This window comes from Setaria italica, chromosome II (assembly GCF_000263155.2).
Source record: "Setaria italica strain Yugu1 chromosome II, Setaria_italica_v2.0, whole genome shotgun sequence".
Taxonomy (NCBI): Eukaryota; Viridiplantae; Streptophyta; class Magnoliopsida; order Poales; family Poaceae; genus Setaria; species Setaria italica.
Genome location: NC_028451.1, coordinates 6852003 through 6878631, shown reverse-complemented (window position 1 = coordinate 6878631; position 26629 = coordinate 6852003). Strand labels below are relative to the sequence as shown.

General features: G+C 41.8%; 2 protein-coding genes across 5 annotated transcripts; both read left to right on the top strand.

Moving 5' to 3' along the window:
• The first annotated feature begins 367 nt into the window (after positions 1–367).
• Positions 368–6204, top strand: LOC101756008 (cycloartenol-C-24-methyltransferase 1). Of its 4 annotated transcripts, none has more exons than XM_012844149.3 (15): positions 368–539; positions 693–779; positions 884–1006; positions 1924–1990; positions 2334–2407; positions 2558–2642; positions 2731–2786; positions 4066–4120; positions 4212–4259; positions 4652–4735; positions 4842–5042; positions 5217–5342; positions 5501–5598; positions 5719–5792; positions 5885–6204. In XM_012844149.3, the coding sequence occupies exons 3-14, from the start codon at positions 924–926 to the stop codon at positions 5768–5770; spliced, it is 1029 nt and encodes a 342-aa protein (XP_012699603.1). In that variant the 5' UTR covers positions 368–539; positions 693–779; positions 884–923; the 3' UTR covers positions 5771–5792; positions 5885–6204. The 4 variants fall into 4 exon arrangements, with proteins under 4 accessions (XP_012699603.1, XP_012699601.1, XP_012699604.1 ...); XM_012844147.3 differs by having other exon boundaries at positions 876–1006; XM_012844150.3 differs by lacking the exon at positions 693–779.
• Positions 6205–10484: 4280 nt separating this feature from the next.
• LOC101755606 (sugar transport protein 8-like) lies at positions 10485–12402 on the top strand. Its single transcript, XM_004955733.3, is given in 3 exon segments — positions 10485–10666; positions 10769–11245; positions 11248–12402. Coding segments are annotated over 3 exon segments (1539 nt in total). The 5' UTR covers positions 10485–10524; the 3' UTR covers positions 12168–12402.
• Positions 12403–26629: the final 14227 nt, after the last annotated feature.

Sequence of the window (26629 nt, the reverse complement as noted above, 5' to 3'; positions counted from 1 at the left end):
CTTCTATAGAGACTATGCTTATGTTCTCTTGGCAAGTCGAATCCATAGAGCTTGAATATTGTCCATTCCAAGATAGAAGTTATGTTTTTTTTTTAAAAAAAACTTTGGTTCCAAATTACCGTGCGAATGTTTATCAGTAGTGTAAATTTTCCGTGAAAAAGAGCTTATAAAGGAACTCTTAACCACGAACGACATCTTTTCGATTGAAATGGTTACAGTTCTGAATTCATAATACAAAACTATCTTTTGTTTTGAATTCGTGATGCAAAATCAGTCGACACGTGGAGTGGTATATATTCTATCCCCAAACTGACCTTGAGGCATTTGGCCGAAAAATCCTACTAAAACCCATCGGCGTGCACGGCTTAACGCACTAATCAAATCCATCGAGATCGAGCCATCCACACCCCCGTCGTCCGCGGCTCTCATCTGCTCCCTCCCCGCTTGCTCCAACCAGTCGCCCCTCCTCGAATCCCTCCTGCACTGCCGCAGGGTGGATCTACCCACACGGCCCTGGGATAGTCTCCTCTCCCCAGTCGGTAAGCAACCCCTTCTCCTCGCTGAAATCGATTGCCCCTTGATCGAATGCCAGTTAAATTTTCCATTTTTTTGGGTTCTGTCACATCGCGCCTTCTTTTTTTGCCCAATCTGGGGGAATCCGTTTGTTTCCTGCTGTGCATTGCTGCCACCAGCCCACCACTCGTCCAGTCGCCATCACTCTTTCGATTACTACCAGCTTTACCGAAATTTTTCTCCTTTTCTGTGGTGGAAGGAGAAAGGTACATACCCGTCTCGCCTTTCCTGGTTATTTTTGGTGTGTACGTGAATGGTCCAGAATCTTGAAGAGACGGCGGCGCTCTGATCTCTGACAGCAGTATTGCAGGGGCATTTGATCCAACGCGGCGGCGGCGGCAGAGGACACGATGTCGAAGTCGGGAACACTGGATCTTGCGTCTGGCCTTGGAGGGAAGATCGACAAGGAGGAAGTCAAGTCAGCCGTCGATGAGTATGTACCTGAATCTGGGAAGCTTTTTTTGCGTCTGCCATGATCTCTGTTATGTTGGATACTGTGAAGGTCCCGATGATGTTTGTGAATAAATAAAACAGGGGAGTTGACTGTAGCTTACCCCATAAATAACTGCAAATCTGCAATTGCTTCTGTGCCTTGCAGAATTAGATATCCATGCATCCTTTGTGTAATCTGCATGCGTATCTGTACTATTTTGGTCTTAAATAAAAGGCAGGAATACTTTTCCTCTGTTTTGTAGGATATTGTTTAGAGTTTTTTTTCTTTGGTTAGGATCTTGAGTTGCTGATAATTGTGTTCTGTGTCACTTGTATTTTTTCCCCCTGAAATGCTTTTATTACTAGTTAGGGTAGCGTTTTAAGCTGTATCCAATAATTCAGTTGCCCAGTGACTTTTTGTTTAGGTAAGGCTTTTAGAATCATGTGCGTTATGTGACAGATCACCAGCAAGCACTTGATTTATGTCATCTCTTGATCTTTGTGGACTTGTTAGCTGTTTGCATGGTTAGTATTTAGGTGGACTAACATGCGCATATGTTGTATGGCCTGTATGTCACTTTCTGGACCCTGAAGCTAGTAGGGAAGCAATGTGAATTGTGAACAGTTCCATTTATGTCGCATAGTATTGTACTGCAGAAACTGTTGAATGAAACATTATTAGACCATCACATGTTATGTAAAGTTGTTAACCTGTCCTTTCATATAATGTACATACCATTATGGTACCATCAAGCTATTCAATTTTCTTGTTGGCATGAAACATACTGTAGCAGCTGTTAAATTGAGCTAGCATCCTGGTTCATACGGATGTTTATTTTCATCTCCTTTTGAAGAAAGACTCATCCTTTTAGTCATGTTTTCTTTACTCTGATTTTTAAAGTAAAATATTTTTACAAGGTACGAGAAATACCATGGATATTATGGAGGGAAGGAGGAAGCAAGAAAGTCCAACTACACTGATATGGTAATGTAACCTTTCAAATGGGGCATTTATTTTCTATAACTATACATGCTCTTATTTGACCTGTGCTATAATTCAGTAGGTAGCTGCAACTCCTACAATGTAAAAGTTTCTCAGTTAGCAGTTCTATTTCAGCAGATTTCATTGAAAATAAATAAAAGTGTATGCAGAAACACATCTTTAGCGTAACAGATCAATTGTACTGAAATATGTGTTGTTCTGCATGACCTCATGATGAATGATAACAGCATTGGAGTGAGGGGCTATTTTCTTATTTATATTTTTATATACTAGAGAATGGCTACAAGATAAATATCAACAGCTAATGTTTTTTGTGACCTGTCAGGTTAATAAATATTATGATCTTGCCACTAGCTTCTATGAATATGGTTGGGGTGAATCCTTCCACTTTGCTCACAGGTAAGAATTCCCTCCCAGGAAAAGTAATTTTTGCCTTACATTTGGCAGAGCAAAGAAATCCTTCAGTGCCTATTGTAAAGAAACCGGAAAAGTAACATAGGTCATGCTTATCAATGGTCCGTGCTAATTGAACTATGCTTATTATGTTAGATGGAACGGAGAATCTTTACGTGAAAGCATCAAGCGACATGAGCATTTTCTTGCCCTGCAGCTTGGTTTGAAACCAGGAATGAAGGTTAGTTATCCTATTGAAATCTATGCCAGAGTTGTTTTTGCTGCTCTTACACTGACTAGAGGATGTGCCTTTCATATTTTGAATGTAGGTTTTGGATGTGGGCTGCGGAATAGGTGGGCCACTAAGAGAAATTGCAAGATTTAGGTTTGATTCTGGGCCCACTTTCTTTAATGTTTGCGAATTGTGATGTCCTCAACTCTAACTTTTTAACATACATGGCTAATGTATTAAAGTTGATTAATGTTTATCACTTAAAAATGGGCACTTGTGGCGAATTTACGTTGAGGAGATTGTGCTCTCTTTGAGGTCGAAGAAAACAAAACAAGCTCATTGTTTATTTTGTGCATTGCCTTCTTTCATTTCAATACAACAACAACCTAGCCTTTCAGTCTCAAGCAAGTTGGGGTAGGATAGAGTTGAACCCAACAAGAGCCACAAAATCAGGGTTCAGGCACATGAATAGCTGTTTTCCAAGCACTCCTATCCAGGGCTAAATCTTTGGGTATATTCCATCCATTCAAATCTCCTTTTATTGCCTCTTCCCATGTCAATTTTGGTCTTCCTCTGTCTCTCTTCACGTTACTGTCCCGCCTTAGGGTTCCACTACGCACCGGTGCCTCCGGAGGCCTCCGTTGAACATGTCCAAATCATCTCAGCCGGTGTTGGATAAGCTTTTCTTCAATTGGTGCTACCCCTAACCTATCACGTATATCCTCATTCCGGACTCGATCCCTTCTCATATGACCACAAATCCAATGCAACATACGCATTTCCGTAACACTTATCTGCTGGACATGTCGTCTTTTTGTAGGCCAACATTATGCACCATACAACATTCCAGGTCTAATTGCCGTCCTATAAAACTTGCCTTTTAGCTTTAATGGTACCCTCGTCATATAAGATTCCTTATGCTTGGCGCCACTTCATCCATCCTGCTTTGATTCTATGGCTAACATCCTCATCAATATCCCCATCTCGTTGTAGCATTGATCCCAAATATCGAAATGTATCCTTCCTGGGCACTACCTGGCTTTCCAAACTGACATCTCCCTCCTCATGTGTAGTAGTGCCAAAGTCACATCTCATATATTCAGTTTTAGGTCTGCTGAGTCTAAAACCTTTTAACTCTAGGGTCTCCCGCCACAACTCCAGTTTCCTATTTACTCCTGCTCGACTTTCATCATCTAGCACTACATCATCAGCAAAGAGTATACACCTAGGGATATCCCCTTGTATGTCCCTTGTGACCTCATTCATCACCGAGGCAAATAGATAACGGCTCAAAGCTGACCCTTGATGCAGTCCTATTTTAATCGGAAAGTCATTTGTGTCGCCATCACTTGTTCGAACTCTAGTTACAATGTTAATCCATTTTCAGCTAGAACCCCACAGCCAACTGAATCATGCAATGGTTTTTGTGCAGCTCAACTTCAGTTACTGGATTGAATAACAATGAATACCAGATTACCAGGGGAAAGGTTTGAACCACTTTTTTTTTAAATAAATACCTTTTGTTGTTGTACTAGTTATGATGTTGTTCTTATGCTAACATTATATTTCGACATCCAGGAGCTCAATCGGCTGGCAGGAGTTAGTGGAACCTGTGATTTTGTCAAGGTATAGTTAGCCTATCAACTAGGTCCTAGTTCTTTCTTGGTTTAGCTCTTATTTTCTTGCTGCTCTTTTGTATCTTTCGTGTTGACAAACAAACCTTTGCAGTTGCTTTGCTGTTGAAACAAATAAATTGATTAGCCTTGTTTTAGTGAAAATTCTGTTACACTAACAGCTCTATGCATTTGCATGGCTGTATAAAAAAGTTGCAAGGTTGATGCTCATAGATGGAACTTAGGGAGATTAATTGTCCAGATTTTGCCATATTGATCTATAATACATGCAGACTTCGATGCCAGATGCTGTTCTTTTTCAAAATAAGGTCGATGCCTGTGGATGGAGTTATTTGAACTACAGTTAAAGCACAATGATAATACTTATATTTGTTTGTAATGCAGGCTGACTTCATGAAGATGCCATTTGTTGACAACACCTTCGATGCTGTCTATGCCATTGAGGCGACCTGTCATGCACCTGATCCCGTACGATTTCAATGTTCTTTTTCAAACTGTCGCTGTAACAATATTTATCATCAGTTTTTATCTTCTTTTGTAATTGGAAAATTAAATCAGTGTTTTTGTTGCAAAGGTTGGCTGCTATAAGGAGATATATCGTGTGTTGAAGCCTGGTCAATGCTTTGCTGTATATGAGTGGTGCATTACCGATCATTATGATCCTAACAATGCAACCCACAAAAGGATCAAGGATGAAATTGAGCTTGGCAATGGCCTGCCAGATATTAGAAGCACCCGGCAATGTCTTCAGGCAGTAAAAGATGCCGGTTTTGAGGTAAGAGATTGTATGCTTTTCCCTGTTTTCTGATCATGTTCTGCTACAGTGAAACGGGGGTAAATGCACCATGAACAAAGCAATAGACTGTTGTTGTTTCTTTCTGCTTGATATGATGGAGTTTCACAGGTTAGCCGCTGGGCTTTAGATGTGTGACTCTTTTTCTTCATGCAGGTTGTTTGGGATAAGGATCTTGCTGAAGATTCCCCCTTGCCGTGGTACTTGCCCTTGGATCCAAGCCGATTTTCCTTGAGTAGCTTCCGTTTGACGTCTGTTGGACGTATGGTCACTCGCACAATGGTGAGGCCAGTAAATAGTTTGTTTATTTTCAGATAATTCATTTATTACTTGTACCATCCAATTTATTCCACACAATCAACCAATGAAGAAAACTGAGAATTAGGGGATAGTAAAAGCTTTATGACGGGCATTGAGAGTCTCTTGTTGAAACTGTTCAGGTCAAGGCGTTGGAATACGTTGGTCTTGCTCCACAAGGCAGCCAGAGGGTCTCCAATTTCCTAGAGAAGGCTGCAGAAGGTCTTGTAGAGGGTGGCAAGTAAGTCTTTCTCAGCCAGAAAGCAGAACCGCATAATGACAATTTCAGTAACTCCAGTTACTATCATCTACGTTTGCGTTGGATTTTTTCTCTTTTTTACTGTTCAATAAATAACTGCAGGAAGGAAATCTTCACACCAATGTACTTCTTTCTGGCTCGGAAGCCTGAATGAGTCCCTTTAGAGCACATTTCAGGTACTAGGAATTTTTTTCTGCTCCCCCCAAAATCAATTCTGTATTGGTTCTGTTGTGTGTTTCTAAGTTGGTTGCCTTATGTATGTTTCCAGAGAGAAAGCAAGGAATCATTTCGAGGAAGCTAAATGAAGGTGCAGAATGAAAAATATGTGATCAAGAGACTGGAGTTCTTCTCTAGGAAAAGTAGTGGAATGTGTTAACTGCTGAGTATATGTTTGTTCAGTTGTTTTGTTTGCGTGAGCCTCCTCGGTAGGGTGCTTTTGCTGTTCTTGGACTGACAGTTTGAATCCCTTTTTCTTGTCCTAAGCTCAGTAGCACAAAATAAGTGCCTGTACACGACTCCTTTGATTGATGTAGTAAATGTTGAAATAATTTCGGGTGATGATTCAGAGATGCCTCCAATCTAGTCTAATTCCTCTGTTTTTTATTCCCTTTTCCATTTAGTTCTTTGAGGCGATACCTATAATCTGAGGTTCAGTATTAGCAGAATGAAGGCAGTTAAGTTGTTCTCTGAAGAAGAAGAGCTGTTAAGCTTCTGTTGGCTCATTTGTTTCTTGGTTCTTGAGGGAAACAGCCGAAGGCCTGCTGCTACTTCATGGAAGGTAGAAAAGGATTGCCATACAAAGCAAGTTGTCTTGTCAACCTTTGGTCCAAGTATTCTTCCCAGGGGTTGCTTTCATTGGGCTATCCGTGAAATGAAGATGGTGAGATCATCTGAGTTCATAATCTTTTGCTCTCCTTGGAACCATGATGATTGCACTTCAGCCAACCAAATGTATAATAATGCTTTGGCTTACGGTTCATGTCAACTGCACGGCCAGCAAACTGAATGGAGTCAATTTCACTGTCGAGCCGTGCAATCTTTTTGGTATGAGGTCATCCAACTAGCTCCGAAGCAGAGTAACCTGGTGGATTGGATGTTGCATTATTTACTTCCGCTGGCCCAGCAGTCAGCAGATGGAAGCCCAGCGCCGCCCAACTCCTCCTCGCTAATGGCGGCAGGCGAAGCTGCTCTAGTGGGCCAGTATATAATCCAGTATGGGCCTAATTCTTTCACCTACTCCTCTGTTTAGTGGGCTGAGGTAGTACAATAAAAATCAATTGGCATCAATTTTCAGCATGACATATTATCACCATGCACAGGTAATTATATACTTAATGTTTATTACCTGTTTAGAACTTAAGTTGTCAAGAGAAAAATTGTCTCACTCAACTATCTAGAAGTTTTGAGAAATATAGTTCAACATCAGGAATTCAGGATCACAACCTTTCCATCTATAAGAATAGGTATATGTATTTAGCTTCAATGATAATTTTTTAAGATAACATTTTTGTTCATATAGTTATAATGATATTATAACATCTTAAGTATATATGTTAAGCCTTATCAATGTGCATATAGTTGACTCCCCCGCTCATCCTTATCTCCATTGCTCTCCATTGTACCAATCGCCTAGGCTTGTTTCCGGCCCTCTTATTCCCCCCTCCGGTGGCGAGAAGGAGGCGGGCCGGCCCCGCTTTTCCCTTTATAGCTGTATATTACTTATGATCTGTGTTTGTGCCTGGATGGGTGACGGGCAGCTCGCATTGCCATTGCCGCCGCCGCCGCCATGGTCCTCATTGCCGCCGTTAGTTGCCTTGTAGAGATGAGTTCGAATAAATCAAAGCTTCCTTTCTCTCTCTCTCCTAGTTGGATCTCTTCCCTTCTACCACTGTACACTCCATCTTCCTGGTTCCCATCCTTCGTCTTTTGCATCTCTAGCTCCTATTCCGGCTTGCCCAGCCTTGGGTTCATTGCTCTGCCTTGTGGATCTGGATCCTGCTGGGTTGAGTCTTGCTATTGGAGCTCGCTTGGTGCTCACCTCCGCTGCCTTCCATGCTGCCCCTTCTCCAAGAGCAGCAGTGTGTGTGTTCTTCCTATTCCTCCTTGCAGGTTCCCGTTGCTCGTCTGGTTTCAAGCCACCCATCGACTCTGTGGGTGTGGCTCATCTCCCTGCCAGTGAGGATTCATCCTCATCTTCAGTTCACCGGTGGTGCTCCTCATCGACCTCGTCTACATCCACTTCAAGCCTCCATTTTGAGGCTCTTCCACACCAGCTCCAAGCATCTTCTATGGGTCCTGTTGGACGTCGATGCCTTTGGTGGCCATCGCCGGTGAGCTCCTCGATGACAACAGTAGTGTTTTCCTGCAAGCGACGCATGCTGTTCTCCATCATCAGTTCAACGATGCGTGTAGGTGTGCATGTCTCCCTAGAGGACTAGGTTGTATTTGGCTCCTCTATTGAGGGCCTATTTATAAAACTACTGCTATTTTCATATAAAGTATGGTTCCTATAAAATTGTGCATATAGTTTTAGTTATTTGCATGTCATTCAACCTAATAGCCTAGCCATAGAACAATTCTCTATGTTTGTGAGAGACTTCGTACTCGCATTAGGAAGCAGTCGGAGGAAGGTGACTTCATACATCTTAGATATGATAAATGCCCTGCGTGTCATTCTCGAGGCTTATCATAATACTTATAATAAATAATAGGAGAAACTTCTAGCAAAAATCAAAATAGGATAATATAATATCTAAATAACTCCAAACAAGTCATTGGATGATAGAACATGATTGTAGAAAAAAAATTAAACTGGTTTCATATTTTTCTGAGCTAAACCATTTACCGATGAGTTTGCTAAGATTGAACCATATTCTAGGACTTTTAATTTGACTTCTTTTCTAATATTCTTGAAGTATTAATGTAATCAAATTTATACCCTCATGCCTGAAATGACGTCATGTAGGATGGCTATGTGGTGCCACGTAGACTAAAGTTGCCGTATAAATCACTCGTGGTGGAAAAGAAAATATTTTTGAGAGCTCAGGTGTATGGTGTACAAATACCTGGTTTAAAGCTAATAGAGAAATTATAATTTGATAATATTTGAGGGGATCAAAAGAGTATTTTTTCTCAAATTCATAAGAAAATTTGTATCCATCGAACGATAGCATTGTTCTAGGACTTCAATGTGAACATATACGACATACGCTCATTTACTATATGGTGCTACCATTATGCAGATCTTAGTCTTTACACTAATCAAACTTCACAAATGAAAGAAAAGATACATAAGCTAATTTATTTCATAGTTGAAACAAATATATATATAAACAACATGGTTAGTCATAATATTGTTTAATATGAATGTTGATGTATTAATTACATGTGAACTATATGTGCTCAATCTATTGCTAATAAAACTCATAGCATAGACAACTTCTCATTAGTGTTAGTAAAGTTTATCCCTTCTCTATCTATATTAATCTTTGGTACTTCATTTATTTTGACTCTCAATACAGTCGTCAGATTGCATCAAAGAATCAATGATACGAAATGTGGTAATATATGAAGTTTCCTAGGTTTGTGTACTAATAAAAACACACAACTCTCTTGGGTTTCGTATGATGTTTACTTGTAAACATTATTTAGGTTATGTACAAGTCTTATATTTTAAAAAATTGAAAAAATCACATGCCTTATATTTTGATCAAAATGATAGGTCTCTGTATATACTCTTGTAACCATAATCTTCTTGATAATTGGCACAGTCTGATGTTTTTAACAAAACATAAAGAGGTCCTGTACAACACATACTAAATTTATGCCGATATTTCTAATATTATTATACTCTCCTCGCTTTTAAATATACGATATTTGGTACAAAATAATTACTTCACACGCCATATATTAAAAAATTGAGGGACTAATTTGATCAACATGATTGCCATCAAAATCTCTCACATTTATAAAACATAAAACTAGCCCCCTAGTTCGATAATAGTAGATAAAAATTCATGCACTTGTAACCATAATTTTGGTTACATGCAAGTCTTATGTTTTGAAATAAGATGAAAAAAGTAAATGGCCTTATGTTTTGATCGAAATGATACATCTTTCTGTTGTAACCATAATCTTCTTGACAATTGGCACATTCCTATTATTTTTTTTAATAAAACATAAAGAGAGCTTTTGCAACTCTTGCTTATTAAATTTACGGAGAGAATTATAACATAATACTCCATAAGCTTTTAAATATGTGATATTACAAACAATATAATTAGTTTACAAGTCATACATTTTAAAAATAGGCGAAGTATTTTAATCAATTTAATTGTTAACAAATATTTTTTCTCAAATGAAAACTACTCCCCCTAGTTCAATAAAACTACATGGAAATTCATGTCGTTGTGTAATAGTGCTGGTAAAATTTTTTGGACTTTGAACTTCAATGTAACATTAAAAAAAAATACATGGTTTGAAAATGCAAAATAGATGCTGCTACATTTATCATGGAAAGTATTTTTAAAGTACCAAATTATTTTTTGTAATGTTATATTTTGATGGAAATTATTGGTCAAACCACAAGTATTTGGAATGAGGTTACTATCCACAACCGTGACTCACCTGATGACACGTAACGATCCTAAAATCGGAGGGAGTACCCGTCAGCGTTTGCGCCCAACGCGGCTCCACCGATCTCAGCACCTGAACAACCGCTAATCTCCTTTTATTATCCTTTATCCGTTCAACAAATTAAGCCCCCACCCCCAGCAGTGAGCCACGTCAACTCCCCCGCCTTATCCATCGCTCTCCCTCCTCTATTTAAGCAGCCTACGTGTGATACTGATCTACCACTCCATTATCCACCCACTAATCCCGAACGAACTGCCCCCTGATCGAGGAGGAATGGCCGGGGGTTTTGCCGTCTCCAAGCCCGGCGGCGCCGACCGCCGGGAGTTCAAGGGCAAGATCACCTGGTACGTCTGGATCTGCGGCATCATCGCCGCCACCAGCGGCCTCATGTTCGGCTACGACATCGGCATCTCAGGTAAAAAGCCTGCGCCGTCGTGTGTTCACGTAGAACGATCGATCGATCTCACACGGATCGGCTATTGTTGTTAACTTGTGGTGCTCGATCGATCGCTGACAGGCGGCGTGACGGCCATGGACGACTTCCTGGTGCGCTTCTTCCCGTCCGTGTACGCGCGGAAGCACCGGGCCAGGGAGAACAACTACTGCAAGTTCGACGACCAGCGGCTGCAGCTGTTCACTTCGTCGCTGTACCTGGCGGCGCTGGCGGCGAGTTTCGTGGCCTCGCGGGCGTGCACGCGCCTCGGCCGCAAGCGCACCATGCAGGCGGCCTCCGTCTTCTTCCTCGGCGGCAGCGCGCTCTGCGCCTGCGCCGCGAACCTCGCCATGCTCATCGTCGGCCGCGTCTGCCTCGGCGTCGGCGTCGGGTTCGGCAACCAGGCGGCGCCGCTCTTCCTCTCCGAGATCGCGCCGGCGCACATCCGCGGCGCGCTCAACATCCTCTTCCAGCTCAACGTCACCGTCGGCATCCTAGCCGCCAACGTCGTCAACTACTTCACCTCCAACGTCCACCCGCTCGGCTGGCGCTACGCGCTCGGGGGGCCGCCGCGCCCGCGGCGGTGCTGTTCCTCGGCTCGCTCGTCATCACCGAGACACCGACGAGCCTCGTCGAGCGCGGCCACCCCGACGCCGGGCGGCGGACGCTGGAGAAGATCCGCGGCACCGCCGACGTCGACGCCGAGTTCGACGAGATCCGCTCCGCCTGCGACGTCGCCGCCGCGCTGAACGCCGAGGAGAAGCCCTACCGCCGCCTCCTCCGCCGCGAGAGCCGCCCGCCGCTGGTGATCGCGATCGCCATGCAGGTGTTCCAGCAGTTCACGGGCATCAACGCGCTCATGTTCTACGCGCCGGTCCTCTTCCAGACGATGGGCTTCGCCACCGACGGCTCCCTCCTCTCCGCCGTCGTCACCGGCGGCGTCAACGTCGTCGCCACCGTCGTCTCCATCGTCCTCGTCGACAAGGTCGGCCGCCGGAAGCTCCTCCTCGAGGCGTGCGCGCAGATGCTCGTCGCCCAGACGGCCGTCGGCGGGATCATGCTGGCGAAGGTGAAGGCGGACACGAGCCCGAGCTCCGGGTGGGCGGTGGCCATCGTCGTGCTCATCTGCATCTACGTGTCGAGCTTCGCGTGGTCGTGGGGCCCGCTGGGGTGGCTGATCCCGTCGGAGACGTTCCCGCTGGAGACGCGCACTGCGGGGTTCTCCTTCGCGGTGAGCTCCAACATGCTCTTCACCTTCCTCATCGCGCAGGCGTTCCTGTCCATGATGTGCACCATGCGCGCCTACATCTTCTTCTTCTTCGCGGCGTGGATCGTCGTCATGGGGACCTTCGTGCTCGTCCTGCTGCCGGAGACCGAGGGGGTGCCCATCGACGAGATGGTGGAGAGGGTCTGGCGCCGCCACTGGTTCTGGAAGAGGTGCTTCGGCGACAGCGCCAATGAGGCCAGGGTCAACAACTGCTAGCCAGATGAGGATTTTTATTTACTTAGATGAATTGATTACTATATTTTTCTTATTTTTAAGAATCTGCCAGATTCTGATGATGATGATAACCGCGATGTGTACCTATTAATTGTTGCTCTGATAGAGGATGTTTGGGAGGCAAAACTATACGAGAAATATTGAGCTCTATGACTCGTACACAAGAGAAGTGCTTGTAATTCTGGGTTACTTTGATGTAAAGTTCCTCCTACTCACACATTCATTTCTGACTATTGGCGTGTATGAACATTAGAGCTATATTCACTCCCATCTTCAAATTAATGACATTTCAAACGCATTTAAAATTTAATAAATATGGAGTATTTTGAATTTACTAATATCGAAGAAGAATCTAGGCATGCCATTTTTAGAAATTAATTTTAAATATTCCAAAGAGATATTGATGGTCAAATCTAAAATGCCTTGACTCTACGCACATCAAAACAATAGTATTTGAAGATCAGAGGAGGAAGTGAGATTTATTAGCTGTCATTTTCCGTCAGGAGAAAGGTCATTAGCATACTACAAGGCCCTAGATCAAAACAAGCTAAGTTTCATCCTTTAAATGTTGATAGGTGATATGCATGAACGAAGATATGCACGCGTGTGTAGGATCTCGTTGCTTTCCTGTGATCCTATCTCGTGTTCCAGCCAAGTGTAGTCTGGGCCACATATCCTTGCATGCATGGGCAGATCGCCGTGATCCGCTTATTGTTATGGTGGGCTTTATCGATCAGCAGCTGCCCGTGAGGAGGTCTGAGAAAGCGAGAAGGACGTACGCTACCGGATAAATCTCGATTACTGGAGTCGAAACTAGACACAGCTTCAGGTTAACTTACCCCAATTTTATTCATCAGGTTAACCAGATCATTTTCATGTTAACTAGGCTCCTTAATTTCACTAGGAAAAAAATACTGATTTGGAGGCTGAATTTGGATGGAAATAAACTGAAGTACCAAAGAGTAATGTTTGCATTGCCTGCCATTCAGTAACAGAGGATGAAACAAAATCAAAGGAATCAAAGCATAGCCCGGTGCCCCTACTCCTACCACACCATCTCTGTGGATGTGCCTCCGCGGCTCTCCACTTTTCCACCAGTCTGCCTCTTGAGCCCTCCGCCATGGCTGGCATTGATCTAGTTCTTCGATTAACTGTATAGGTGGTTGGAGCTCATTCAAATGTGCACGCGCCCAACACCAGATCCTAGTACTGTTTTCCTTAGTGATGCACCCCATTCCGAATACCTCATCGTTGTTGTTGGTGAGCTTAATTCTGTCATCCTTCTCCCTCTATTCTTTGGAACTTGCAATTGTGTTGCTGTGTATATACATGTACTAGGGAAGGAAGCAGGAAAATGGGGGATGAACCAGTAAGCTAAGGGGAAAGTGCTTGCTATATATGTGGATGGGCGATAGGTTGGTCGGAGTGTTTGTGCTCTCATATTTATTTCTTCTAGTACTTTGTATTGGGTTGTCGATAAATCTCTCACTACTATTTTTATTGTAATATATCTATAAAATGTAGGAAATAATTCACGACTTGATACAAATAGCACGAGTTGGACCATGAAACTTATACGAGAAATTAATAGGGAGATAACATAACTAGGGTAATGCTAAAGATAAAGCAGACACTTGATGCAAACAGTTTGATGCTCGCAAATAAATGCCATATGAATTGAATGAAGAGAGGTGGTCAAGCTGACTCGACCAGGTCAATTATAACGAGACAGATATATTAATTCTCTGCTTAAACCCTTGAACCTAATGCATTGACTCAATTACCAAACTAATTTCGTAGCAACTAGGATATTAGTTTCCACAGCGATGAGATCCGTAACTAACAGCTCTTGTTTACTCCAAGGATTTGTTGGCCAACTCCTCTTTTCTATCCCAGTGCATCCCATCCCAATACCTCGACATGCTTGAGGGTTGTTCACCAGATGAATGTTTTCTATGCAAAGGAAGGGAGAGTAGGAAATGTTTATGCGTCGGGTGCAGCGTGCCAAGGGTGTCTGCTTATATATTGGAGGGATGATAGGTTGGTTGCTAGGAACGTTTTTTTTGTACTATTAAGTTTCTAATAACACTGCTCCGAGTTTATGTTTTTGATGGAACAGTAGAAAAGATTCCTACTCGTACTTACAGTTTTTAGTTTCAATAAATCCTGCACAGCAGATCATTATTTGTACGTGTTAATATAGTGCATATCCTTTTCAGCTCATTTGCTACTTATGTAGACATCTCAGTTCCAATACCTCGATATCATGGGTACCCTGTCCCTCTATCCTTTGGAAGTTGAAGAATGATGCTGCATGAACCATGGGAACAGGAGGGATACGTTGGTCGGAGTGTACCTTCTTTGTCAGATTGTGTTATTATGTTGACATAACGCAAATCATTTTCGGTAACATTCTTGCTGCTCAATTATTCATATATTTGTACCCATCTTTTCCAAAACCATTTTCAACATTTTTATCAGACTGCTGCAATGCAACACCATTTGAGTACAATATCACCGACCGCAACTTGTGCCAATAATCAGGCAATGAAGTTACACCATCATATGGAACAAGTCCATTACACATGGAAACAAAGCATGCATAATATATTGCACTATCATACTGTTGATCATTACATTACAGTAGAGGCACTTGAAAGATTGAGTACTCTTTCTGGACAAAGCGCCATTGGTAGGACGCCAGCACAAATACTCTCCTAGGGATAATATACCATGAGAGGCTCTGCTTCTCTACAAGTTGCTACTAGAAGCAGATCATGGCGTGCTCTGTCTCAATCTAGCAACCATACATGACCATGAGGCACATCTGGCAAAATGACCAGCGGGGTTGAACTAGAACATAGGATTAGAAGACATGGATGCCAAGAAGTGAACAAACCAGGACTTATTCTATAGACCTATATATAGATGCCTACTAATGTTCAGATCACCCTTTCCATTTTCTTTCTTGATGCGTCCCATGCATTTTCTTTCTTATTGCAGCCTTGTTATTACCAAGGCAAGAAAAGAAGGAATCGATGTGGCAGGATGCCAAGACTAGGTGCTTTGCTATATATGCTGGATGGGTGCTAGGTTGGTCGCATCATATCCTAGTCATAAAGATTTAAGTGTGCACCAAAATCATATTATTTTCATTTCAAAATTTTAAGAAAGCTTTTTTTTCTGTTAATGTTGCTGTTATGGTCCAATTGAAATGTGAATTATTTGACTAATCTTTCATATTAATGATACGACGTATAGTGCTAGCCTTGCACTTGGAGATGTATAGTCCAGTAGATATTGCTAGTCTTGGCCTTGACCTATAGGAAGGACGGGGAAGAGAACGTTGTGATTTGCCTTGAGAGATCAGAAATTGACGTCAAGGAAAGCAAAACTCTGGAGACCGTTAACTTAACCCAGTACAGTCAGCCACTAATTGCACCGTGCAAAACACGGCTGTCATGCCTCTCATTTTCATCATCATAAAAACACCGCATGCTACTGGGAGCTATGTATATATAGGGGTACCCAAAGAGGGTAAAGTGGTCATTTCCTCGATGTGTTGGGTGATTCGGCCCATGGCTAGCTTCGCGATTGCCAAGCTTTGTGAGCAATCAGTTAGTTGGGTCATGCATCGTTAAAGATCTCATCCAGAGATCCTTCTAGAAGCTTCTGGTGGGAGGTATACTGGTAGTAATCCTATACTACTAAATTTATGATACTCCTTGCTGAAGTTCACCATACTTGCAAGCAAAAATCCAGATTTTCATTAATTGTGCTTTTTGGTGCGTACATGCTTGGTCATAGTGTCATACAAGGAGGATCTGGCCATCTCGTACACAGAAATCATATCCTCGATCTGACATATGGTGCATGAGCTATTAGTGCTTAACGTTATTATTAACATGTGATCCTCATTTTGCGTGCATCAACTGGCCTCCGGCCTGTCACGTATGCCGGTGGCACTTTGGTGTCCGGTAGAAACGCGGGCGAGCATTATGCTTGCCAGGATTTAGCAGTCTTGTTAGCGCCAGTTGGTACGCCAATATTTAGCAGCAAACCAAACGCTGATTTTATTCAAAAGGCGTGTCAAAAAATTACCATGAGTGCTGAACCAAACATCCCCTGTGTCATAAGAATTAGCCCACTAGCCAAAGAATGAGCCCACGACCCAAATGACGGTTTATTCCCCTTCTTCTGTCAGAGTTGCCCGGTTCAACTCAATTCCTAGTGGCCACCATAAGAGATGAAGCACAGAACGCCGGGAAGATCAAGATATGGCGCTGCCGCCGTCAGTATTGATCTAGTTCTTTCATTAATTAGCTGTATGTATAGTATAGCTGGAGCTAATTAAGGGCCTGTTTGGATACCCTGCGTTAAAATTTAACAAGTGTTAAATTAACACTCTCAAATAGAGTGCTAAAGTTTAACACATTGGGGTGTTTGGATGATGTGTTAAACTTTAACACCTTTAGTGGGAAATGACGCCATTGCCTTCTCATTTATGACCGGCGGAGAGAGAGGGAGGAGAGAGAACGGGTAACCTGGGAAAAAGTGGAGAGGGGGACCACTTTTAACACCTTTAGCAAGTTTTAACACCCCCTCCATGTGTTTATGAAAAATGGGGTGTTAAACTTTAACACCCCACTTTTAACACAAGTGTTTGGATAGGAAAGTGTTAAAAAGTGTTAAAAGTGGGGTGTTAAACTTTAACACCCCCTTCCCAAACAGGGCCTAAAACTGCATCTAATCTAAGCATTCTGCCCAGTACTGTTTCTCTTCGTGATGCACCCCATTCCAAAATCCAATACCTCATAATCTTTGTTGGTGAGCATTCTGCTACCCTTCTCCCTCTACTCGTTGGAACTTGCATTGCGCTGCTGTATGTGTATCAAGGGAAGGTAGCTGGAAATGATAAGCTAGCTAAGGGGTAAATGTGCTTGCTATATGTTGCATGGGCGATAGCTTGGTTGGAGTATTTTGGTCGGAGTTTTCTTGTGGTACTTTGAATTTAATGTACTTCCTATAAATCTTCCGCTGCTACTGTTTTTATTGTAAAAATCTCTATAAATATAGCACATGCATAATTTATTTATTTATTTTCAAAACAAATATACTCGTATCACCTCCAAATACTGAACCTTAACATGTAAAAAGCAATATGTAATAAAAGTTTGGAGCATTTGACTTTAGACAATCCTAAAATGTCACTTATTTGTGGCTAGAGAGAGTTTATCATTTTATGGCACAATGATTTATAACCGAGGTGGCTTGCAACTCCTTGAAGCTCTGATACATCGAATTACACTTCAGCCAGTCCAATTTTCTTTCCAGATGTATCACATCCCTACCACATAGCGCAGACACTACTTAGATCCATACAAATGTATGTTCCCTTGTCCCTCACTATCCTTGTGAGATAATACAGACTTCTTAATGGTAATACAGGTGTAGCTTCCACTGTGCTGCATGTATAGTAGGGAGGCACGAATTAAGACGGTAGTGTGTTGGTGGTCAAAATTGGCACCAAGCTGATCTGGCGAGGTCGACCGGTCAGACCGGTTTGTTCAAACGATCTGACGAGTCTGAGTCCTATGAGTCCTATAGCCGGTCTGGCAATACGAACCAGTCTGACCAGTTTGTGCTTAGTCCGAGTAGGATTGAGAAGTCCTTGTAGATCACGACTTATAAAAGGATTTTCTTGCGAGGCAAGATCTCCCCACTTTACGAATATAAAGGGCCACGATCGATTGAGGGTTTATCCAATCGATCAATCAATAGTACCTTTACTTTTTATCTCCAAACCTAATCTTTTCCAACCCTACTTTCTTTTCCTCCTTCATTTCTAAGGCGGTTGAGGAAGCTTTGAGGAGCCTGCCGACTTCATAGCAATCCTAGACACGCCGTTCCTGATGGGGTCCCTCCCGGGATGGCTATTCTAGATTTTCACGCGTTTCTGTAAAAATTAACTGGTCTGACCAGCTTCCTGGACCGGTCTAACCGACTTCATGGACCGGTCTAACCGGGTCGAGGGTAGAGGCTCTGTGAGGTGATTTTCGATGACATGCGTGATCTAGCGCATTCGGTGTGTTGGCTGTGAATTGTGTCAAAACACAGTGTTAGAAGGAAAACTTACTAAATATCTCTACATATTGTGTAGGATGGACATGGTTTGCCATAACAATGTAGTGGTGGTGGTTTCTTAAGCCTAGTACCTATTTTTTACTCCCTCCATCCCAAAGAAAGTCATCCAAGTAATTTTAGGACAGATTAACGAGGAAGTAAAATAATCTCGATTACCTCTATTTATTAGTCATACTTGACGCTAATTGACTGCCGCATGCCCACATGCCAAATTAAATATAATGACTTGTTTTTTGAGCGTGGGAGTATTTTAGAAAATCTGTGACAATATAGGACATACATATATACGCAAGTATTTCTGAAACTCTCAAGAAAATAATATATATGCTAGTGGTTGGCAAATTCATATGCTCGAATCCTTTTAACACATAATCCATCGATTAAAAAATCATGTGCCTTCAGTTCTGCAGCAGCGATCTGCAACGAACAAGGAGAAGGCCAGGGACGATCAGCACCAGCGGCAGAAGAGGCGAGCCGAGACGAGGCACCAGTCACCTGCCATCTGATTCAACGAATAAACACTGATCAGAATGGAACAGCACAAGCAATCACTTCCTCCAAACAAAAATTTAACCAATCGATAAAACTCTGAATTAAAACAAAGCAGAGATCTCTCTCCTTCACCTCTGTATACGTAGCACATCCACCGCCGGATCTCAAGACCAATGGGCAGAGGAGAGCCCGGGGGCGCTGCCGGACGGAGGCGGCGCAGTTAACGGAGGCTCGTCGCTGTCCCGGGGAGAGGAGCGGCGCTAACCTACAACTTTTCTATGGCAGGAATGATGAGATTGGGAATCTAAACAACAGAAAAGGCCTACCTTGGCCTGCTGATGCAGGGGAAAAAACTGGCTGCAGTTCCTCATGGAAGTGTGCAGATCGACTTGGAGAGAGAATTGATGAGAAGAGATACTGTGGTTCCATGTATGTATATGTGTGGCCTCTTGTACGGTGTGATTTGGTCATGAATGTGATTATCTGAACATTTTGATTTTTTGGAACCTTTGTTTCTATGCCTTTTGCTTGATCGGCTGTTAGTAAGTGGGCTTGGTCCACAAATGTTTGGGCTGTAATGTGAATGATAATAACAGAATTGGGACAAAAAATGGGTTGGGTTTAGCTTGAAAGGACTAAGCTCGAAAATAATTTGGTCTGAATTAAAAATCATTTTGTACGATAATGTTGCCCTTAACAAAATCTCATCGTTCCTCTAAAAAAAATATCATCATTTTATTATAGGCAAGCAGATGTGGCTTACTGCATGCTGTTCTTTTACTTACTGCAGAATGTGTTTTGCTCAATTTTATGAGTTCACTTCTATGAACTCAATGTCATGTGCTTTGATTAGGGACCTTAGAGCATCTCCAGTAGAACCCTATTCCTCAATCCAACTACTATACTGGGAGATTTGGTGAAAAGATAGTGCTCCAGCAGACTCTCTTTAATTTTTCCTGGGACAACCCAATAATTCACCCCAACTCCCCCTAAATAAAAGAGTTGTGACTCTCACAATACATTATTGGATTGGGATGAGATTATTAGGAGGCTGCAAAAATAACTCTCCTGATAATAATGAAAGCGATATTAGGATATCCCTATTAACTAGTTATTAGGAAACATTTATGGGGGACTGCTGGTGATACTCTTAGTATTATGTACTGTTTGGAGCTGTCTACCATTGTTTGAATTGGTCCTTGTTATGCTTCATTCTCTCACTCAAGTGGTTCATGGTTCGAACTATAGAGAACCTCCTTTTCTTTTGCCTTTTTAAACACGTTTTATTATCTTCAAGTGTCACAATTTAGTTTTCCGTTGCAAATATAGTGCAACCTTTTGCAACGAAATTCAAGATTATGACAATACAAGAAATCCATGATAGTATTGCCAACTAATTGCAACCAATATAGATCAACTTTTTGCAACGAAAGTCTGGATTATGAGAATGCTAGAAATTTGTTGCAATATTGTCAACTAATCGCAACTATTTAGTTTTTCGTTGCAATATAGATGAATCTTTTGCAATGGAAGTTAAGATTATGAAAATGATAGTAATTTGTGGCAATATTGTCAACTAAATGCAAGCATTAAGTTTTTCGTCGCAATAACAACTACTTATAGCAACAAAATTCAAGATTATGACAAAATCATAAATTCATCATAATATTGTCAACTAACCGCAACCATTTATTTTTTTGTTGCAATAACACCTATGTATTATAACTAAAATAAAGATTACGCATTGCAAGGTATTCATGGCAATATTGTTCACATATTGCAACCATTTTTCAAAATGGTGGGAATAACCCTACCTACTGAAACAAAATTAAATTTGTGTTGTTGCAATGTGTTTTGTGGCAATAGGGTAAAAATCTAGTAGTCTCTAGTAGTGTGAACTTAAGTACCAATTATCAGTGTGTGCTGGCACTCAGTGATAGAGGATGAAAGAAAATCAAAATATGGAGAAGTCGATAACTAGCATAGACCTGTGCCCCTACTCGCCCATCAGCCTCTTGAGTGAGTGATAGCTGACAGACTCAGAACCAGTAAGGCGATGAGAGTTCAGTGAGGCCCCTTTGGCGACGATGGCTCACAATCCCATATAGCATTTCCCTGTTTTTTATAGGTTCTGTAAAGCATATTCATTTGACTCAAAGCCTTAAATGTCTATATTGGAATGTATATAAGATAATTTCTTCCGGAAGATATATAGAAAATCCCGTCTATATTTGATACACATGATCGGTCACAAAAATTAGCGACGGGCCAACGAATGAGCCCACATCCTAGACGACTATTTGGTCAACTCTTCTTCCTTCCAGACTCAGCCGATGCAACTCAATTCACGGCAGCCACTGCGTAAAAGATGAAGCACTGAAAGGGCAAGATGAAGATATATGGCACGCCATGGCTGCCATTGATCTAGTTCTTTGGTTAACTGTTACATGTGGTCATGTGGATGCAGCTCATTCCAGCATTGATGCACCTTATTCCAGCCGAGTACTGTTTTCCTTCGTGATGCACCCCATTCCAATATACCTCAAGATTGTTGTTGGTGAGCATTCTGTCATCCTTCTCCCTCTATTGTTTGGAACATGCGTTGCGCTGCTATACATATGTGTACCAAGGGAAGGAAGCAGGAAATGGATGAAATAAACCAAGGGGTAAGTGCTTGCTGTATGTTGGATGATCGATAGCTTGGTCAGAGTGTTTAGTGCTCCCATTATTTTGTCTTGTAGTACTTTGAATTTATTGCGCTGTCGATAGTTCTTTCGCTACTACTTTTATTGGAATATATCTACAAAATATAGCAAATGCACAATTTTATTAAACTAATTTTCAAAATAAGTATACTTGTACCACTTCCAAATACTGAAGATCGACATGTAAAAGGTAAGATGTAGTCAAAGTTTGGAATAATTACCATTAGAGAATCCTAAAGTATCACTTATTTGTGATTAGAGGGAGTATATCAGTTGGTGGCAGATTAATTTAGGAAAGATGTCTAATATGTCCACATGCTTTCTTTTTGAGGGAACACTCGACGTATAACTGTAGCTTCCAGTACTAGTCTTCTGAGAGTCATTTGATCTCAACAAATAGCAAATATGTCTGGACATGATAAAAATAGCACGAGTTGAACCCTGATGATGGCACAACTAGGGTGATACCACTAGAGAAAGGTGAAGTTAGAAAATGTTTAGAGAAATGCGTGGAGTTCAGCATGTGAAGGATGGATTCTTATATGTTGACGGATGATAGGTAGGTAGCAAGGAACATTTGTTGAAACTATTAAGTTTCTAACACTTCTTCGAAGTTAGGTTTCCCCAGGGAACAGAAGAAAAGCCCCACTGCTACTTAATATTTACTATTAAATCTGTAATCTAAAATAAGACTAAGCTTACTAAGCTTTGGTGTAGTGGTTGGAGCCTCATCGTGCTCCTAACAAGACATAGGTTTGATTTCTGACCTCTTATCTTCTTTTTGATTTTTTTTTCTTTAATGACACATGGTCTCCACCCTCGATGGGAGTAAGAAAACTAAATCCACCCAGCAGGGGTTCGATCGAACCTGAGCAGTCAAAGCAGGCCGCTGGGCCGCTGGCCTTGATGTGCACTTAATTCGATAAGAAATTCAATAACCTTCTTATAAATTTAAATTATCATTTTTCTGCAAACCTGACCAAAATTTTTAACGAACTTTCCAGAATTTGCTGATTTCTCTGGTGACCGATATAAATAGCAAAAATGAAATTGAAAATAATGACATCAACACTCTCAGTTAACTTTATGAATGTTGATGCAACATTTTGTCTAGTACCAAGGAAATAAAATGGGGAATGGATGCGGCAGGATGCCAAGACCAATTAATTTGCCATATGCCGGATGGGTGATAAGTTGTGAGCTATTTTACGGTATACAATACTAGACTATATTAGCGTTCGAAAAGGACTAGTATAAAATCATCCGACGGTCAAGATTAATTGTATACTACTTAAACCTTCACCTGTGGTATGAGTAGTATATAGAAGTAGTATAGGTAGTATAAGGGTATCATGGTAAAAGAACACAAATGGCATCACTATAATTTTATTTTTGACACTAATATAAAGTTTAAAAGATCATTACATTTGAAATATCACTTTTTACAATATAATAATTACTAAATTATCCATAATAATGAACAGTATATACTGTATACTATTAGGTAGTAGTATTGTGTACCGTAAAAGAGCTCTAAGTTGGTTGCATTTGTCCGCTTCAAATCTGAACTTGATACAAATAGCATGAGTTGAACCCTAACGATGGATAACTACGGTGATGCCACAGAAGAAGCAGACACTTATGCAAACAGTTTGATGTTTGCAAATGTCGTATATGCAGCTTATGCAGCTAGGTCATCGAGCTGACTCAACATGGTCATCTTTACCGAGTCGGACATACAAGCTGCCTAAACCCTTGAAGCAATGCAAGTTACCTCATCTCTCCTCAAATATGGATCTCTGCCTCTATTTATTACGGAATGAGGTAACTTGCATTGCTGCCCTTCATTGCCAGAGATCCATATTTGTGGAGATGAGGTTCCATAGAAGGACGACAACAGATCATGTCCATTAGAAACACATTTACCTTCCTGGATCCCCTCTTTTCTATCCCAGATCATCCCATCCCGATACCTGGACATTCTTGATGGCTATTTGGCAGATGAATTTTTCCAGTCTTCGATCTTCCACCATCTCATGAAAGTTGATAGTGTTGCTATGTAAAGGGAAGAAGAGTCAGGAAATGTTTGTGCGTGGAGTGCCACATGCCAAGGATGGCTTCTTATATGTTGGATGGATGATAGGTAGGTATCTAGGAACATTTGTTCTACTATATTTTAAGTTTCTAACAGGTAAAGGAAGCCAATGCCTGTCTTTTTGTGCGTGATTGCTGACTGGCATTTCTCTGAGATCGGCTCAGTAGTCCTCGAAACCAAACGTTTCCTACCACCGCCGCCCTGACCTGGCACCAACTAGCTCTCTCTGGCGGTGAAGAAGCCAACCAACTACGTGCCCATGGAAAATGTCAGCAACTTTCTTCAGCTCGTGGATAGTTCATGCATGTCGTGTTTAATTTGGCATCTAGGATTCCAGACTCTCTACACAAACTAACAAATGCACATACATATGGGCTTCTTCTTTGGAGCTCCCAAGCATTCGATTTCGAGCGCCTGGATTGAGGTGCCTGGCTCCGGCAGCTCCGGCCAGGCCGAAACCAAACAGGCCCATAATGCTCAAAAAATAGGAATACGTACATCTAGTTGGTACTTGGTAGACAAAGTGGTGCTGCTCTACATAGAGATGAAGGGGTAGTGGTATCACCTAGCTCTGCTTTCCTAAACAGAGCACAATAATACAATATCTGTTTTAGCTTATAAATATAATAGGAGATGTAGATAATTAAATATAATTTGGCTTCTCTTATATATTTCTCAATGCATCCCGGCCGCCAATCGTCAACAAGCATATATAACCATCGTATCTCCCCTTGGTTCTCTTTTATATAATATAATACAATAGCTGCAAGCTGGGATTTGCAGAGAAGGATATGATACTAATTAAAGTAAATGCTTTGGAATATACAATTCAACTTTCAGTAAACGTTTTGGTGCATGGAAGCAATGGTACTGATAATTTGCTGCAAACATGCTAGTAACCCCGGCGGGGTTTGTGAATCTGTAGGACTTCAAATCTTTAACATGCCTTTGGTTCTTCAATATTCTCTTTTCTTTATGCATCCTATCCTTTGACACAACAAATGCATTTTCTAACGAATCATCCATTTCCCTCCATTCTAGTATCATGATATAGCTTCATCAGCTGATGCATGTTGCAGCGCTACTGCCTCTGGTGGTGAGGAACAAAGTGAGAACTGGATGTGCCTCTAGTAGAGTGTTACTAAATAAAGTGCATTGGTGTTTTACATACCGGATTATAAAATCAGAGGTTGGTGGGATAAGTTATAGTTGTGGTTTAATAACCCATCACAATTTCTTCAATAATTAAAGTTAAAGGGTGTTACCAAATGAAGTGCAATCATGTAGTTACCTTTTCAATTTCCCCTCACATGTAACCATATTCTTTTGCGGACGCATTTGTAGTCACATCTGACTTTTGAGTTGACTCTTGATGTGCCATTGACCATCTGAGCCATTGTGAATGATACATGAGACAACTAGCTAGGTTCATATTCTATGCTCTCTGATCCCAAGATATCTATATTTCATCAGAAACAGCCTTGTCTTCGCTGGTTGCTTCCCGAATAGTTATAGGAGAATTGATCTGTGGCATTCTTGGGGAAGTTGCTTCATTAATTTGAGTCTTATAAAGATTAGACCCAAAGAAAGTATATGAAAACTTCAGTTTGCTTATGTATTTCGTTCCATCCAAGGTTAAAGAGATGTAACAAATTAAATCACAGTTTAGTAATGCTTGTGTTGGCGCTAGAAATCGGTCGACCGAATCCCAGCGTCTGACACACGACCCGGGAGAATCTGCTTAACTCCTGTTCGGGTGATTGCCCTGGTGCGGTTCGCGCGGCGTGCCAGCCAATCTGACATGTTGATTGGCAAGGAAGAGTGCGTGTCAGGTTCAGAAATTGCGATCGGCTAAATTTCCGATCTCGAGAGAGCTTATCAGCGAATCGGCCGATTTGCTGTAATAAAGAAATCGGCTATAAGGCAGCCGATTACTGTAGCCTTGTAGACAGAAAACTACTAGAGTAATCGATACAACGCTATGATAACAACACTAGGAATAGATCTAATCGGCAATAGATGAACTTAATATCAGAACGTAAATAAAGCCGAAGTTACCGATTCCTAGCTGGATAACTGGTGATAAAACTAGAAAGACAGGCAAAAACCTATGATTCTAGTAAATATCGATAACTAGTGAATAAATCTAAACGAAACAACAGCGATACGCCCAAAGTTAAAGCTTAGATACTACTCGATAAGCGGAACTTACAGAATCGGCCGGAGATCAAGCTGATGCAGCCCTGCCAACCCGCACGAACTCGTGGAAAAGAGGAAAGTATTGGCGAAGTCGCCTGCTTGAAAGTAAATACGAGGAAAAAGTAATTTGTTGTATTGATGGGTTGATGATTACAGATTTACAAAGGTAGCTATTTATAGCCCCGTACAGATAACTTCTTAACCGACTAGGATTCTATCCCTAATTCAAACAGAAAACGAATATCTACAAGCACGATTCGTGCCAGGTTGGTTACTCCTTGCTTCATGGGCCATTCTCCCCCTCATCCTTGTACTCCTTTCCAAGCCCATATAGGCCCAATTAACCCATCCTCCTAATCGGCCGATTCCTTATCGGCAAAAGGCAACCGATTGGGACTCCGGCACATTCGACCCGAAGCGAGAGACAGAAGTCATCGGCCGATCTCGCACTGTAGCACCATTCGACCGATTCCCAACTGTGCCTCTCCGATTCCCTCTCTTCTTGGCGCCGATTACTAGTGACGAAATCTGGCGTCAACACATGCCCCCCAGTTTCGGAGTAAAACATAGTCTTTTACTTCGAAATTCTTTATAACCTTCCCTCCGAAACGGCCGCAATGAAAATATCCTTTCGTTTCGCGGTCTACCAGCTGATGATTGCAATCTTTTCGAAACGGGCGCCCACGACAGCCACTACTCCCGAAAAACTCGAAACGCCGGCGCGGTGAAAATTCCGTTTTTACCCCCCTTCAGGCATCCTTTAAATAGCACTTCACCCGGCACTTCATCTTCAAGCTCACGTCTCTTTT

Bases quoted from the DNA above. Each gene is read 5' to 3' on its own strand.
- LOC101756008 (XM_012844150.3), top strand. From the start codon at position 924: ATGTCGAAGTCGGGAACACTGGATCTTGCGTCTGGCCTTGGAGGGAAG. The intron at 5,043-5,216 runs GTAAGAGATTGT...TTCTTCATGCAG, and splicing joins TAAAAGATGCCGGTTTTGAG to GTTGTTTGGGATAAGGATCT. The intron at 5,599-5,718 runs GTAAGTCTTTCT...AAATAACTGCAG, and splicing joins GGTCTTGTAGAGGGTGGCAA to GAAGGAAATCTTCACACCAA.